At 43.5% G+C, this 17,621-nt stretch overlaps 2 protein-coding genes across 3 annotated transcripts in view; both read left to right on the top strand.

The window, feature by feature from the left end:
• Positions 1 to 5,150: 5,150 nt before the first annotated feature.
• Positions 5,151 to 8,494, top strand: LOC133644253 (uncharacterized). Its single transcript, XM_062038611.1, has 4 exons — positions 5,151 to 5,287; positions 5,354 to 5,386; positions 5,459 to 5,749; positions 7,916 to 8,494. Exons 1-4 carry the CDS (start codon positions 5,248 to 5,250, stop codon positions 8,230 to 8,232), a joined length of 681 nt encoding a protein of 226 aa, XP_061894595.1. The 5' UTR covers positions 5,151 to 5,247; the 3' UTR covers positions 8,233 to 8,494.
• A 2,461-nt stretch (positions 8,495 to 10,955) lies between these two features.
• zbtb37 (zinc finger and BTB domain containing 37) overlaps positions 10,956 to 17,621 on the top strand; it is an 8,279-nt gene continuing 1,613 nt past the window's right edge. Inside the window, exons 1-3 of one of the 2 annotated variants that reach the window (XM_062039350.1) lie at positions 10,956 to 11,672; positions 11,938 to 12,804; positions 12,884 to 12,983. In XM_062039350.1, coding sequence (XP_061895334.1) covers positions 11,942 to 12,804; positions 12,884 to 12,983 — 963 coding nt within the window. In that variant the 5' untranslated portion in view covers positions 10,956 to 11,672; positions 11,938 to 11,941. The remainder of the gene's footprint in view (positions 11,673 to 11,937; positions 12,805 to 12,883; positions 12,984 to 17,621) is intronic. The other variant, XM_062039349.1, reaches the window with a different exon arrangement.

Raw genomic sequence — 17,621 nt, 5'->3', positions numbered from 1 at the left:
AGTCACTCGGGATTTGTACAGCGCCCAACTTTCCTACTTCCTGTCTGCTTGTCCGTAGTGATGGCGTTTGCATGTCGCCATGGTAACCGTCAATAAATTGTCTGTGTTTAACCTTCCTAGCGTTTAATAAAGACACAATAAGTAGAAGTCGGCCTGAGAAGCTTTTTTTTTTACCCCCCCCCCCCCCGGCCCCGCCACTCCTTCGCACGTCACCCGGGTCCTTCTGGCACCTCAAGACCGTCTTTTTTTAGAGTCCGCTATCAAAACTTCATCATTCTCTTTATGGTCTCGCTTACTGGATAACTTTTATAGGTAACGACCGAAGTCCGTCTTTACTACCGCGAACCGATTCACGTGAAATCAAACAATGTTTTGTCCAGTTGCAGACTCTGCAGCGGCTCAAGCCCTTGGCGGGGAAACAAGCAGTCAACCACTCAGAGCGACCTACTTCTTCCATGTAATGTTACAAGTTTCCATTCCAACAGGGCAAGAAAAAGACACTCGAAAGTAGAGTAAGGCTCCACTTTTCTTAATGCTAATTTATATTGGATTTGACCATAGACATGCTACCGCTTAGCATTAGCCATTTTACATGGCGATTTCTACGCCTCTAAATAATAATAATAATAATAATGCATTTTATTTGGTATAGCGATTTTCAGAGTGCTCAAAGATGCTTTACAGCAGTGGTCCCCAACTTTTTTTTTAGCTGCGGACCGGTCAACGCTTGAAAATTTGTCCCACGGGCGGGGGGGGGGGGTTTCATAAAGAAATACAATCATGTGTGCTTACGGACTGTATCCCTGCAGACTGTATTGATCTATATTGATATATAATGTATATATTGTGTTTTTTATGTTGATTTAATTTTTAAAAAAAATAAATAAATAAAAATAACTTTTTTTTTTTTTTTTTTTTTAAATTTCTTGTGCGGCCCGGTACCAATCGGTCCGCAACCGGTACCGGGCCGCGGCCCGGTGGTTGGGGACCACTGCTTTACAGGATAAAATGTTTTAAATATAAAACAGTTCAAAGTAATAATATAGAATATAGGAAATATAAAAGCAGTACATTGTAAAATACATAATAATATACATTTGGTATTTAAAACTACAACCAAGATGTAATTTGCAATCAAATAGCTGGTGAGTAATAAATAAAATACAGCACTTACAGTATAAACACGTTTTAGGACTCAACCAAAAAAAAAAAGACCACTTTCTGGTTAAGACATTACACCGTTGCCTACACACTACTGCCATCTAAAGTCTTGGAATTGCAACTGCATGCAAAGTCTACTATATGTTATGATACAGTACAGTACTTGCAAATGAGATGAATATGTAACAAAACATGATAACTGGACAGGACACACAAAATAAAATTTGAAACAATGAACATATTGAACATTTGACAATTGGTACTGTTGGATTCCCAGGTGCCGGGAATTGGGACCGCATCGATTCAAGAGTGCAAGGTATCTCCAAATCTGGTCATGAATAAGTACAATACTTACAATATGAACACTTTGTAGGACTCAACAACGAAAGACTGGCACATTGTACTTAATGGCAAAGACTACTTCTTGGCAACTCATCGTAGCCCCTAGTCGTCCAGTTGGTCTCAAACATGGCGCCCTGTCACGTGAGGGGCCTTTCACCAATCATTTAGGAGATTGTCTGGTTATACTCTCTCTGATTGGTCAAAAAACCCTCACGTGACAACCGGGCGCCATGTTTACTACCAACTCTGAAACCGAGTTGGCCATACTCGCTCTATACACGACTCTGCTGTAGTCCAAAGCCCTGTAAGAGAGAGTATGGCCAAATAATTGTCAAAATTGGTAGCAAACATGGCGCCCTGTCGTCACGTGAGGGGCTTTTGACCAATCGATTAGGAGATCCTCTGGCCGTACGCTCTCGGATTGGTCAAAAACCCCTCACGTGACAACCGGGCGCCATGTTTACTACCAACTCTGAAACCGAGTTGGCCATACTCGCTCTATACACGACTCTGCTGTAGTCCAAAGCCATGTATAGACAGAGTATGGCCAAATAATTGTCAAAATTGGTAGCAAACATGGCGCCGTGTCGTCACGTGAGGAGCTTTTGACTAATATTGGTAGCAAACATGGCGCCCTGTCGTCACGTGAGGGGCTTTTGACCAAACGATTAGGAGATCCTCTGGCCGTACGCTCTCTGATTGGTCAAAAACCCCTCACGTGACGACCGGGCGCCATGTGATTGGTCAAAAACCCCTCACGTGACGACCGGGCGCCATGTTTGCTACCAATTCTGAAACCGAGTTGTCCATAAACTCTCTATATACACGACTCTGCTGTAGCCCAAAGCAGTGTATAGAGAGAGTATGGTCAAATAATTGTCAAAATTGGTAGCAAACATGGCGCCCTGTCATCACGTGAGGAGCTTTTGACTAATATTGGTAGCAAACATGGCGCCCTGTCATCACGTGAGGGGCTTTTGACCAAACGATTAGGAGATCCTCTGGCCATACGCTCTCTGATTGGTCAAAAACCCCTCACGTGACAACCGGGCGCCATGTTTGCTACCAACTCTGAAACCGAGTTGGCCATACTCGCTCTATACACGACTCTGCTGCAGCCCAAAGCCATATGGCCAAATCATTTTCAAAGTTGGTAGCAAACATGGCGCCCTGTCGTCAAGTGAGGAGCTTTTGCCTAATATTGGTAGCAAACATGGCGCCCTGTCGTCAAGTGAGGAGCTTTTGCCTAATATTGGTAGCAAACATGGCGCCCTGTCGTCACGTGAGGGGCTTTTGACCAATCGATTAAGAGATCCTCTGGCCATACGCTCTCTGATTGGTCAAAAGCCCCTCACGTGACAACCGGGCGCCATGTTTGCTACCAACTCTGAAACCGAGTTGGCCATACTCGCTCTATACACGACTCTGCTGCAGCCCAAAGCCATATGGCCAAATCATTTTCAAAGTTGGTAGCAAACATGGCGCCCTGTCGTCAAGTGAGGAGCTTTTGCCTAATATTGGTAGCAAACATGGCGCCCTGTCGTCAAGTGAGGAGCTTTTGCCTAATATTGGTAGCAAACATGGCGCCCTGTCGTCACGTGAGGGGCTTTTGACCAATCGATTAAGAGATCCTCTGGCCATACGCTCTCTGATTGGTCAAAAGCCCCTCACGTGACTACCGGGCGCCATGTTTGCTACCAACTCTGAAACTGAGTTGTCCATACTCTCTCTATACACGACTCTGCTGTAGTCCAAAGCCGTGTATAGAGAGAGTATGGCCAAATAATTGTCAAAATTGGTAGCAAACATGGCGCCCTGTCATCACGTGAGGAGCTTTTGACTAATATTGGTAGCAAACATGGCGCCCTGTCGTCACGTGAGGGGCTTTTGACCAAACGATTAGGAGATCCTCTGGCCATACGCTCTCTGATTGGTCAAAAACCCCTCACGTGACAACCGGGCGCCATGTTTGCTACCAACTCTGAAACCGAGTTGGCCATACTCGCTCTATACACGACTCTGCTGCAGCCCAAAGCCATATGGCCAAATCATTTTCAAAGTTGGTAGCAAACATGGCGCCCTGTCGTCACGTGAGGGGCTTTTGACCAAACGATTAGGAGATCCTCTAGCCGTACGCTCTCTGATTGGTCAAAAGCCCCTCACGTGACTACTGGGCGCCATGTTTGCTACCAACTCTGAAACTGAGTTGTCCATACTCTCTCTATACACGACTCTGCTGTAGTCCAAAGCCGTGTATAGAGAGAGTATGGCCAAATAATTGTCAAAATTGGTAGCAAACATGGCGCCCTGTCATCACGTGAGGAGCTTTTGCCTAATATTGGTAGCAAACATGGCGCCCTGTCATCACGTGAGGAGCTTTTGACTAATATTGGTAGCAAACATGGCGCCCTGTCATCACGTGAGGAGCTTTTGCCTAATATTGGTAGCAAACATGGCGCCCTGTCATCACGTGAGGAGCTTTTGACTAATATTGGTAGCAAACATGGCGCCCTGTCATCACGTGAGGAGCTTTTGCCTAATATTGGTAGCAAACATGGCGCCCTGTCATCACGTGAGGAGCTTTTGACTAATATTGGTAGCAAACATGGCGCCCTGTCATCACGTGAGGAGCTTTTGCCTAATATTGGTAACAAACATGGCGCCCTGTCATCACGTGAGGAGCTTTTGCCTAATATTGGTAGCAAACATGGCGCCCTGTCGTCACGTGAGGGGCTTTTGACTAATATTGGTAGCAAACATGGCGCCCTGTCATCACGTGAGGAGCTTTTGCCTAATATTGGTAGCAAACATGGCACTCTGTCATCACATGAGGAGCTTTTGACTAATATTGGTAGCAAACATGGCGCCCTGTCGTCACGTGAGGGGCTTTTGACTAATATTGGTAGCAAACATGGCGCCCTGTCATCACGTGAGGAGCTTTTGCCTAATATTGGTAGCAAACATGGCACTCTGTCATCACATGAGGAGCTTTTGACTAATATTGGTAGCAAACATGGCGCCCTGTCGTCACGTGAGGGGCGTTTGACCAAACGATTAGGAGATCCTCTGGCCATACGCTCTCTGATTGGTCAAAAAGCCCTTCACGTGACAACCGGGCGCCATGTTTGCTACCAACTCTGAAACCGAGTTGGCCATACTCGCTCTATACACGACTCTGCTGTAGCCTTTACACTACTGCCATCTAACGTCCTGGAATTGCAGCTGCATGCAAATTCTACTACACCGGTGGATCTGAAAAAAGTACCACCTCAGAAAACACCATAATGACCAACATTCAAATACAGTAGCGTAGTACGCCTAAGCGTTCATTTAAAAACAAAGCAGAGGTTTTATTTAGCTAGTATATTTAATATATTTGGCCACTGTAAAAGGACACACAGTTTGAACAGTAACACCTTGTTTGGAAATAGGAACATAAAACACTGTACTTTAATCAAGTGATTCTTTGGATTGGAACCGTATTTAAATGTGATTAGTACCCATCCCTTTACTAGCACAGTGTGTTTGTTGGGTTAGAAGGCCCTGGACCAGGACTAGGTAGATCAGGCTGAGAGTAAGTGACTGATTGTGAGTATATGCTGCCCTCTTGTGGTCATGTCATGAAATCGCATGGTTTTACATTGATAAATTGTATCTTGGGTGGCTGTTATTGACTTTGGGAGAGGGTTCAATGCACCACAACAAGAACTCATCTGGATTTCGGAGGATCAGACTGAAGACCAGATGAAACCGTTTGTGCTCTTCTTCACGTGGATTCTTGCCTGTGAGTCCGCACACTAAGGACCTGTCCAACCGGTGAAAGAACCGATCTTTGTTTTTGTTTCGGCAGGGGCGTCGGTCTCGGCCAGGTCCACGTGGACAAGTGAGTCACTGTCAATCAGTTTTCCCGGTCTGTTCCGCGGTTTTGAAGCAACTGTTGTGTTGTTCTGCTCAGACAAGCCCGCCATCATAGTCAGTACCTCGGACCTGAATGTGGGGGAGTTCGTGGAGGTCAGCTGCACGCTGCCCATCGACTACCGGGGTGGCGATTGTCGTCTCTACCGGGGAGACTCTCGCTTACCCTTCCGACATATGTTGGCCTTGGACTACGTTTGCGTCTTCCGCCTGTTGTCCGGCGACCTTCTGGGGCCGCAGCCGGTCGGCAGCCTGGTGTCGTTGAGGTGCGACTACCACCTGCAAGACTACACGTCCGTGTCCAGCGACGGCGCCAGTGTTGTAGTTTGGGGTGAGTCCACGCCAGTGGGGGTTAATCCAGGTCGGAGGTTCAACAACCTAAAGTTGACCTACCCTAAGACTGTAGACTCTGGATGCTGGGTCCCTTAACATGTAGTTCGAGTATGTAGACTCTGAATGAAGACCATGGTCAATACAGCATTGACTGTAGACTCTGGGTGCTGGGTCCCTTAACATGTAGTTCGAGTGTGTAGACTCTGAATGAAGACCATGGTCAATAGAGCGCTGATTGTAGACTCTGGGTGCTGGGTCCCTTAACATGTAGTTTGAGTGTGTAGACTCTGAATGAAGACCATGGTCAATAGAGTGCTGACTGTAGACTCTTGGTGCTGGGTCCCTTAACATGTAGTTTGAGTGTGTAGACTCTGAATAAAGACCATGGTCAATAGAGCGCTGACTGTAGACTCTGGGTGCTGGGTCCCTTAACATGTAGTTCGAGTGTGTAGACTCTGAATGAAGACCATGGTCAATAGAGCGCTGACTGTAGACTCTGGGTGCTGGGTCCCTTAACATGTAGTTTGAGTGTGTAGACTCTGAATGAAGACCATGGTCAATAGAGCGCTGACTGTAGACTCTGGGTGCTGGGTCCCTTAACATGTAGTTTGAGTGTGTAGACTCTGAATGAAGACCATGGTCAATAGAGCGCTGACTGTAGACTCTGGGTGCTGGGTCCCTTAACATGTAGTTCGAGTGTGTAGACTCTGAATGAAGACCATGGTCCATAGAGCGCTGACTGTAGACTCTGGGTGCTGGGTCCCTTAACATGTAGTTCGAGTGTGTAGACTCTGAATGAAGACCATGGTCAATAGAGTGCTGACTGTAGACTCTTGGTGCTGGGTCCCTTAACATGTAGTTCGAGTGTGTAGACTCTGAATGAAGACCATGGTCAATAGAGTGCTGACTGTAGACTCTTGGTGCTGGGTCCCTTAACATGCAGTTCGAGTGTGTAGACTCCGAATGAAGACCATGGTCAATAGAGTGCTGACTGTAGACTCTGGGTGCTGGGTCCCTTAACATGCAGTTCGAGTGTGTAGACTCTGAATGAAGACCATGGTCAATAGAGCGCTGACTGTAGACTCTGGGTGCTGGGTCCCTTAACATGTAGTTCGAGTGTGTAGACTCTGAATGAAGACCATGGTCAATAGAGCGCTGACTGTAGACTCTGGGTGCTGGGTCCCTTAACATGTAGTTTGAGTGTGTAGACTCTGAATGAAGACCATGGTCAATAGAGCGCTGACTGTAGACTCTGGGTGCTGGGTCCCTTAACATGTAGTTCGAGTGTGTAGACTCTGAATGAAGACCATGGTCAATAGAGCGCTGACTGTAGACTCTGGGTGCTGGGTCCCTTAACATGTAGTTTGAGTGTGTAGACTCTGAATGAAGACCATGGTCAATAGAGTGCTGACTGTAGACTCTGGGTGCTGGGTCCCTTAACATGTAGTTCGAGTATGTAGACTCTGAATGAAGACCATGGTCAATAGAGTGCTGACTGTAGACTCTGGGTGCTGGGTCCCTTAACATGTAGTTTGAGTGTGTAGACTCTGAATGAAGACCATGGTCAATAGAGCGCTGACTGTAGACTCTGGGTGCTGGGTCCCTTAACATGTAGTTCGAGTATGTAGACTCTGAATGAAGACCATGGTCAATAGAGCGCTGACTGTAGACTCTGGGTGCTGGGTCCCTTAACATGTAGTTCGAGTATGTAGACTCTGAATGAAGACCATGGTCAATAGAGCGCTGACTGTAGACTCTGGGTGCTGGGTCCCTTAACATGTAGTTCGAGTGTGTAGACTCTGAATGAAGACCATGGTCAATAGAGCGCTGACTGTAGACTCTGGGTGCTGGGTCCCTTAACATGTAGTTCGAGTGTGTAGACTCTGAATGAAGACCATGGTCAACAGAGCGCTGATTCTACGATTCACCGTAGCAACTCGGGACAAAAACAGAAGGCCTTTCTCTACTCGGCTGGAAGTGAAAGTAATAATACGGTAAGTAATACCGTTAAGTTCACGTAGTTAGTTACCATGGTAACGGACCTATGAGTTTGACTTTCCTGACTTTATTAGAACGGAAAACACAGATTTTCCCTCGGGCTACTCAAGAGTTTTCACTTAACCTGCTTTCTGGAGTACCGGTGACCGGTTCTTGACCTCCCCAGGTACTAGTCCCAGTCCCCAGCTGTCAGTCAGCCATCGGGTGGTCTCTCCAAACGACACCGTGGAGGTCATCTGCTCGCCGCCGCGCCCGCCGGTCTACAAATGTCTCTTCTACCGAGACCAGGACACCGTCGCAGAGGGACCCTGCCGACGCAAGCTGACGGGCAGCCAACTGGCCCGCTGGGCGACACCTGCCGTACTACTTCCTGTCAACCTGACCTGCCGCTACCGACCCCAGGAAGACGTCTACTTCCTCTCAGACGCCAGCAGCAACAACGTGCTGTTTGTAGTCGCTAACGACTACAAAACACCAGAATAAATGTTGGAATTATAATTGATAACAATCAATCAGTCAAAGTTGACTTATATAGCCCTAAATCACGAGTGTCTCAAAGGGCTGCACAAGCCAAAACGACATCCTCGGCTCAGATCCCACATCAGGGCAAGGAAAAACTCAACCCAATGGGTTAACAACTAAAACAATAAAGAAAATGCCATCCAAATATCACTTGTAATAAATAATATTGAATAAGTCTGTTGGTGTTGCCATGGTGACCAACAACAACACATGACTTCCGCATCTGTTCTTTTTTTTTTTTTTTTTTTTGCAGTTAAACAATCATAATATTCCTATTTTATTCTTACATGGGAACAAAAAACAATAATAAAAATGTCAGAAAAAAATTGGAACGTGATGAAAAAAATAAAAACATTTACAATTAATAATTACTAATAAGATACTTAGTCACCAATAACACAAAGTTGTGTATATATTTTTAGAATTAAAAAATATATATATATAACATTTTTAACTTTTTATTAAGAGGCCCTTGGTGGAAAAAGTTTAGACACCATTGAATTAAAATATTAGAAGCTCTCAAAATAATACACAAATATACATACATTTCAAATATAAACAAACTTGATTGAGTTAATCATTTTAATAAACAATGTTAAATGTGTAACTGAACAATAATATTCTCGTTTGACACACCAGGTTATGCAGTTAAACAATCATAATATTCCTATTTTATTCTTACATGGGGGGAAAAAAACAATAATAAAAATGTAAGAAAGAAAATGCAAAAATTTTTTGGTGAATGTGATGAAAAAAACATTTTAAAAAACCCAATAATTACTAATAATATACGTAGTCACCAATAACACAAAGTTGTGTATATATTTTTAGAATTAAAAAAAATAAAATACTTGACTTTTTATCAAGCGGCCCTGGGTAGAAAAAGTTAAACAATCATATTATTGATTGTTTAACTATTGTACTATTTTATTCTTACATGGGAAAATGACAATAAGAAAAATATAAGAAAAAAGAGAAAAAATTTTGGAATGTAATGAAAAAAAAAAAAAAAATTTAAACTAATAATACTAATATACTTAGTCACCTATAACACTTGCATTTTTTTGAAAATAAAATACTTGACTTTTCAGCAAGTGGCCATTGGTGGAAAACGTTTAGACACCCTTGAATTAAAATATTAAAAGCTCTCAAAATAATACAAAAATATACATATATTTAAAATATAAACAAACTATGGTGAGTTAATTATTTTTAATAAACACTGTTAAATGTGTAACTGAACAATAATATTCTCGTTTGACACACCAGGTTATGCAGTTAAACGATCATAATATTCCTATTTTATTCTTACATGGGGAAAAAAACACAATAATAAAAATGTAAGAAAGAAAATGCAAAAAAAATTGGGTGAATGTGATGAAAAAAACATTTAAAAAAAACCCTGAATAATTACTAATAATATACGTAGTCACCAATAACACAAAGTTGTGTATATATTTTTAGAATATAAAGAAATAAAATACTTGACTTTTTATCAAGCGGCCCTGGGTGGAAAAAGTTAAACAATCATATTATTGATTGTTTAACTATTGTACTATTTTATTCTTACATGGGAAAATAACTATAAGAAAAAAGAGAAAAAAATTTGGAATGTAATGAAGGAAATATATATTTTTAAACTAATAATAATAATATACTTAGTCAACTATAACACAAAGTTTTGCATATATTTTGTAGCATTTTTTGAAAATAAAATACTTGACTTTTCGGTGGAAAAAAGTTTAGACACCCTTGAATTTAAATATTACAAGCTCTCAAAATAATACAAAAATACACATATTTAAAATACAAACAAACTTTAGTGAGTTAATGATTTTTATAAACACTGTTAAATGTGTAACTGAACAATAATATTCTCGTTTGACACACCAGGTTATGCAGTTAAACAATCATAATATTCCTATTTTATTCTTACACGGGAGGGGGGGGGGGGGGGGGGAACAATAATAAAAATGTGAGAAAAAAAGAGCAAAAACATTGGAATGTAATGAAAAAAATGTTTTTTTTAAAAAACTATTAATAATAATATACTTAGTCACCTATAACACAAAGTTTAGCATATATTTTTTGAAAATAAAATACTTGACTTTTCAGCAAGCTGCCATTGGTGGAAACAGTTTAGACACCCTTGAATTAAAATATTAAAAGCTCTCAAAATAATAAAAAAATATACATATATTTAAAATATAAACAAACTATAATGAGTTAATTATTTTAATAAACACTGTTAAATGTGTAACTGAACAATAATATTCTCGTTTGACACACCAGGTTATGCAGTTAAACGATCATAATATTCCTATTTTATTCTTACATGGGGAAAAAAACACAATAATAAAAATGTGAGAAAAAAAGAGCAAAAAAAATTGGAATGTGATGAAAAAAACATTTTAAAAAATCCCGAATAATTACTAATAATATGCATAGTCACCAATAATACAAATTTGTGTATATAATAATAATAATAATAATAATACATCTTATTTGGTACAGCGCTTTTCAGTGTGCTCAAAGACGCTTTACAGGATAAAAATTTAAATATAAAACAGTTCAAAGTAATAATACATATATATTTGTAGAATTAAAAAAAAACAACTATAATATTCCTATTTTATTGTTACATGGGAAAAAACAATAAGAAAAAAGAGCAAAAAAATTGGAATGTAATGAAAAAAATATTTTTTTTTGAACTAATAATACTAATATACTTAGTCACCTATAACACGAAGTTTTGCATACATTTTTTTTTTAGCATTTTTTGAAAATAAAATACTTTACTTTTCAGCAAGCGGCCATTGGTGGAAAAAGTTTAGACAGCCTTGAACTAAAATAGTAAAATAAAATTAAAAAAAATACACATATACTATATAAATTACAACTACCATAATAAACACTGTTAAATGTGTAACTGAACATTAATATTCTCGTACAGGCTAAGTAGTGCAGTTATTCCGCATTTGTTGACGTCAAAGACACACACACTGACAGCGGCATGCCGGGAGGAGGAGTCTGAGAAATAGACTCCACTTCCCAGCATGCCCCGCGCCTTTTCTTCCCCGCTTCCTTCCTTCCTGCAGCCGTCCAACAGAAAGATGTCGAGCAGACGCGGCGGCCCGGAGACTCCGAGGCGAGCGTGAACGGAACCATCTCCCAGCAAAATGGCGGCACGGCGGCGACTGGCGGGACGGAAGCCGAGCTCAGCGTCTCCTACTCGGCCTTGAGGCACACACGAGCGCCGCTGGAGCTCCGGAGCACTGAACTGAACTGAACCGAGTCGAGCCGAGCCGAGCCGAGCCGAGCCGCCATCCCGCCAGTGATGGGCGGCAGCTTGCAGGACTGACGCGTCCCTGAGAGCAGACCTGATCCACGTCCCCCTTCAGGTGAGTCCGGCACACATGTGGTCCGGTTGGGAGTCTCGTTAGCACACCGGAAGTGCTGCGCGGTGAAATTGATGGTCGTCAGCTGACACATGACGTCACAGGTCAATTGGGTGGAGCCACTTTGACTTTTTTCCCTCCCTTTAACTGTAAATAAGTAAGAATTTCCTGACTCGGTTGTCATGACACGCACTTCCTGTTTACACTTCTTAATGGTCTAATCCAGATCCAATCCAGGTTTTGGTCACTAAATCTTACGTGTTTGCAGCGCCATGGAGCGCTCCGGCAGCATCCAGCTGGACATTCCGGACTTCAGTAATTCGGTTCTGTCCCACCTGAACCAGCTGCGGGTCCAAGGGCGCTTGTGTGACATCGTGGTCCACGTTCAGGGTCAGAGCTTCCGGGCCCACAAGGTGGTCCTCGCCGCCAGCTCGCCGTACTTCCGGGACCACATGTCCCTGAGCCAGATGAGCACGGTGTCGCTGACGGTGATCCGGAACCCGTCCGTGTTCGAGCAGCTGCTGGGGTTCTGCTACACGGGTCGCCTGAGCCTGCAGCTGTGCGACATCATCAGCTACCTGACGGCCGCCAGCTTCCTGCAGATGCAGGACGTCATCGACCGCTGCACGCACATCCTGGAAGGAATCCACCTCAAGATAAGCCTGGTCGACCCGGACCACCGGCCCACGGACCAGGAGGGGGTGCCGCCGCGCCCCCGCACCTTGGAGGCGCCGGTCAGAGGAGCCCGTCATCCGTTACCGCTCGGCTCCAGCGTGGACGCGGCCAGCCCCGGCGAGGAGACGCTCAGCCCGACGTCGGGACCTTGCGGGCCGGAGCAACCCGGCGTCTCGGTCAACCGGGCGGCCAAAGAACCCATCCTCCGCATCAACCGGGCGGGCCAGTGGTACGTGGAAGCCGGCAGCGAGGCGGACGAGAGCTCCTCCGTAGACGGCATCACCATCAAGACGGAGCGGACGGAGCAGTGGATCGGGACGGGGCGCGAGCGGGAGGAGGCGGGCCTGGCCGAGGCGGGCGGCGCCATGCTGATCGACGTGTCGGGACACGGTACAACGGCGCCGGGGACGCCGGGGGCCTGCGGCGTACGACCGTCCAGCAGCCTCGGCGACGCTGACAGGTGAAGACCGCCCTCCAGTCCCCGCTTCTCCTCGCCGTCTTGACGCGTATTTGTGTGTGTGTGTGTGTGTGTGCGTCAGGTTCAGCCCCACGGGGAGCGTCCTGGTCCTCGCCGACCACCCAAGAGCGAAGAGCGAATCCCCGAGCCGGACCGACGACCCGGGACACGCCAGCTCCCAGGTAACCGTTCAGTTTGATGACACAATCAATCAACACAGAAAAAGGTCAAGTGAAATAACAGACAGACAGGGCTTTGCTGTCCGTAACACACACACACACACACACATATATATATACCGTATATATTCTAGGGGTGTAACGGTACACAAAAAATTTGGTTCGGTACGTACCTCGGTTTAGAGGTCACGGTTCGGTTCATTTTCGGTACAGTAAGAAAACAACAAAATATAAATGTTTTGGTTATTTATTTACCAAATTTGTAAACAATGGCTTTACCCTTTTAACATTGGGAACACTATAATAATTCTGCCCACGTTAATCAACATTAAACTGCCTCAAGTTGTTGCTCAGATTAAATAAAATGACAAAACTTTTCTTCTACATATAAAAAGTGCAACATTAAACAGTTTCAAGTCAACTCATCATTCTTAAAGGCCTACTGAAATGAATTTTTTTTAATTTAAACGGGGATAGCAGATCTATTCTATGTGTCATACTTGATCATTTCGCGATATTGCCATATTTTTGCTGAAAGGATTTAGTATAGAACAACGACGATAAAGATTGCAACTTTTGGTATCTGATAAAAAAAAGGCTTGCACCTACCGGAAGTAGCGTGACGTAGTCAGTTGAACATATACGCAAAGTTCCCTATTGTTTACAATGATGGCCGCATGAAGTGAGAGAGATTCGGACCGAGAAAGCGACAATTTCCCCATTAATTTGAGCGAGGATGAAAGATTTGTGGATGAGAAAGTGCAAGTGAAGGACTAGTGGGGAGTTGAAGCTATTCAGATAGGGAAGATGCTGTGAGAGCCGGGGGTGACCAGATATTCAGCTGGGAATGACTACAACAGTAAATAAACACAAGACATATATATACTCTATTAGCCACAACACAACCAGGCTCATATTTAATATGCCACAAATTAATCCTGCATAAAAACACCTGCGTGTTTGTTATGCTAGCTCCTAGCTCCTCTGCTAGCTCCTAGCTCCATAGAACACGCCAATACAATTCAAACACCTGATCAACACACACAATCACTCAGCCCAAAAGACCGTTCACCTAACCCAAGGTTCATAAAGCTTATATATTTTTAAAAAGTTACGTACATACGCAAAAAAAAGTTGCGCACATACGGTCAAGCGATCAAATGTTTAGAAGCCAAAGCTGCATACTCACAGTACCACGTCTGCGTCTTTGTCATCCAAATCAAAGTAATCCTGGTAAGAGTCTGTGTTGTCCCAGTTCTCTACAGGCGTCTGTGTATCGAAGTCAAAAGTCCTCCTGGTTAGAGTCTCTGTTATCCGAGTTCTTCCATCTTGACTGCATCTTTCGGGAATGTAAACAAAGAAGCGCCGGCTGTGTACTGTTGTTGCTGACTACGTTCGAAAAATACGTCCATTTCGCACCGACAACTTTCTTCTTTGCTTGCTCGGCTTCCTTCTCCATAATGCAATGAACATGATTGCAACAGATTCACGAACACAGATGTCCAGAATACTGTGGAATTATGAAATGAAAACAGAGCTTTTTCGTATTGGCTTCAATGTGGAAGGCATACCCGTGTTCCCCGGGCTACGTCACGCGCATACGTCATCCTCAGAGGCGTTTCGAACCGGAAGTTTAGCGGCAAATTTAAAATGTCACTTTATAAGTTAACCCGGCCGTATTGGCATGTGTTATAATGTTAAGATTTCATCATTGATATATAAACTATCAGACTGCGTGGTTGGTAGTAGTGGCTTTCGGCCTACTGAAAGCCACTACTAGCGACCACGCAGTCTGATAGTTTATATATCAATGATGAAATCTTAACATTGCAACACATGCCAATACGGCCGGGTTAACTTATAAAGTGACATTTTAAATTTCCAGCCGCACTTCCGGTTGAAAAACTCCTTTGGATATGATTTATGCGCGTGACGTCACAAAATCCACGGACGTGGTTGGACCCCGTCGAACCCGATACAGAAACCTCTTATTTTCTTCGACAAAATTCCACAGTATTCTGGACATCTGTGTTGGTGAATCTTTTGCAATTTGTTTAATGAACAATGGAGGCTGCAATGAAGAACGCTGTAGGTGGGATCGATCGGTGTATTAGCGGCTAAGTACAATACTTACAGCAACACAACAAGGACTACTTACTACGCCTAGCCGATGCTTGCCGCCAAACCCACGGATGAAGTCCTTCGTCGTGCCGTCGAACGCAGGTGAGCACGGGTGTTGATGGGAAGATGAGGGCTGGCTGGCGTAGGTGAAGCGCTAATGTTTTTATCATAGTTCTGTGAGGTCCGGTTGCTAAGTTGCTAAATTAGCCTTAGCGTCGTTAGCAACAGCATTGTTAAGCCTTACCAGGCTGAAAATTTTTAACCGTGTAGTTACATGTTCATGGTTTAATAGTATTGTTGATCTTCTGTCTATCCTTCCAGTCAGGGGTTTATTTCTTTTGTTTCTATCTTCATTTGAGAACGATGCTATCACGTTAGCTCCGTAGCTAAGTGTGTGACCGATGTATTGTCGTGGAGATAAAAGTCACTTTAAATGTCCATTTCGCGTTCTCGACTCTCATTTTCAAGAGGATATAGTATCCGAGGTGGTTTAAAATACAAATCCGTGATCCACAATAGAAAAAGGAGAGTGTGGAATCCAATGAGCCAGCTTGTACCTAAGTTACGGTCAGAGCAAAAAAAGATACGTCCATCACTGCCTCTCCAGTCCTTCACTCTCACGTTCCTCATCTACGAATCTTTCATCCTCGCTCAAATTAATGGGGTAATCGTCACTTTGTCGCTCCGAATCTCTCGCTCCATTGTAAACAACGGGGACTTGTGAGGAATATTACCTCTTTTGACGTCACCCTACTTCCGGTACAGGCAAGGCTTTTTTTTATCAGCGAGCAAAAGTTGCGAACTTTATCGTCGATTTTCTCTACTAAATCCTTTCAGCAAAAATATGGCAATATCGCGAAATGATCAAGTATGACACATAGAATGGATCTGCTATTCCCGTTTAAATAAAAAAAAATCATTTCAGTAGGCCTTTAATTTATTGCAGCATTTGGGAAGCCTGTAGTTGATTTTTATTATGTGAATGTTATATTTTTATCAACATGTGATGGCAGGGACCCTGCCATTCAAAACTAGGCTGCTGCATTACTAATGATTCATGTAACTATAGCTGAAAAAATGGTACAATAGCAATAGGAGAGACTATTCATCCCTGAACACCATGGAGTTCATGTAGGCTTAATGATGCACTTACATTATTATATCAACTATCAGAGGCAGAAACTCTTCATTTAACATAATGTCTTTTTTTTGCTGCTTCAACACAGCTCAATCAACACAGGAAAAGGTCAAGTGAAATAACAGACAGACAGGGCTTTGCTGTCCGTAACACACCGCAAAATGAGCTAACGTTACGCTAAAAGCGAATTAGCCTTCACCTCAAGCCAGGACTGCGAGCGAGCAGAAGCTGCCTTTTTTATTTCTAGAAGGTCAACGGGCTCATAGCGATGTTACTACTACAAACCCCGTTTCCATATGAGTTGGGAAATGGTGTTAGATGTAAATATAAACGGAATACAATGATTTGCAAATCTTTTCAACCCATATTCAATTGAATATGCTACAAAGACAACATATTTGATGTTCAAACTCATAAACTTTATTTATTTTTGGCAAATAATCATTAACTTAGAATTTCATGGCTGCAACACGTGCCAAAGTAGTTGGGAAAGGGCATGTTCACCACTGTGTTACATGGCCTTTCCTTTTAACAACACTCAGTAAAGGTTTGGGAACTGAGGAGACACATTTTTTAAGCTTCTCAGGTGGAATTCTTTCCCATTCTTGCTTGATGTACAACTTAAGTTGTTCAACAGTCCGGGGGTCTCCCTTGTGCTATTTTAGGCTTCATAATGCACCACACATTTTCAATGTCTGGACTACAGGCAGGCCAGTCTAGTACCCGCACTCTTTTACTATGAAGCCACGTTGATGTAACACGTGGCTTGGCATTGTCTTGCTGAAATAAGCAGGGGCGTCCATGGCAACGTTGCTTGGATGGCAACATATGTTGCTCCAAAACCTGTATGTACCTCTCAGCATTAATGGTAAGTTACCCATGTCTTGGCCACTAATACACCCCCATACCATCACACATGCTGGCTTTTCAACTTTGCGCCTAGAACAATCCGGATGGTTCTTTTCCTCTTTGGTCCGGAGGACACGACGTCCACAGTTTCCAAAAACAATTTGAAATGTGGACTCGTCAGACCGCAGAACACTTTTCCACTTTGCATCAGTCCATCTTAGTTGAGCTCGGGCCCAGCGAAGCCGACGGCATTTCTGGGTGTTGTTGATAAACGGTTTTCGCCTTGCATATGAGAGTTTTAACTTGCACTTACAGATGTAGCGACCAACTGTAGTTACTGACAGTGGGTTTCTGAAGTGTTCCTGAGCCCATGTGGTGATATCCTTTACACACTGATGTGGCTTGTTGATGCAGTACAGCCTGAAGGATGGAAGGTCACGGGCTTAGCTGCTTACGTGCAGTGATTTCTCCAGATTCTCTCAACCCTTTGATGATATTACGGAGCGTAGATGGCGACATCCCTAAATTCCTTG

Source organism: Entelurus aequoreus, linkage group LG27 (genome assembly GCF_033978785.1).
Source record: "Entelurus aequoreus isolate RoL-2023_Sb linkage group LG27, RoL_Eaeq_v1.1, whole genome shotgun sequence".
Classification (NCBI taxonomy): Eukaryota; Metazoa; Chordata; class Actinopteri; order Syngnathiformes; family Syngnathidae; genus Entelurus; species Entelurus aequoreus.
Note: the sequence above shows the minus strand (reverse complement) of the source record. Positions and strands in the feature narration are given on the sequence as shown.

Excerpts from the sequence above, each read along its gene's own strand:
- LOC133644253 (XM_062038611.1), top strand. The coding sequence starts at position 5,248 with ATGAAACCGTTTGTGCTCTTCTTCACGTGGATTCTTGCCT. Across the intron at positions 5,288-5,353 it reads CTTCACGTGGATTCTTGCCT|GGGCGTCGGTCTCGGCCAGG; the intron begins GTGAGTCCGCAC and ends TTGTTTCGGCAG. Across the intron at positions 5,750-7,915 it reads CGCCAGTGTTGTAGTTTGGG|GTACTAGTCCCAGTCCCCAG; the intron begins GTGAGTCCACGC and ends TGACCTCCCCAG.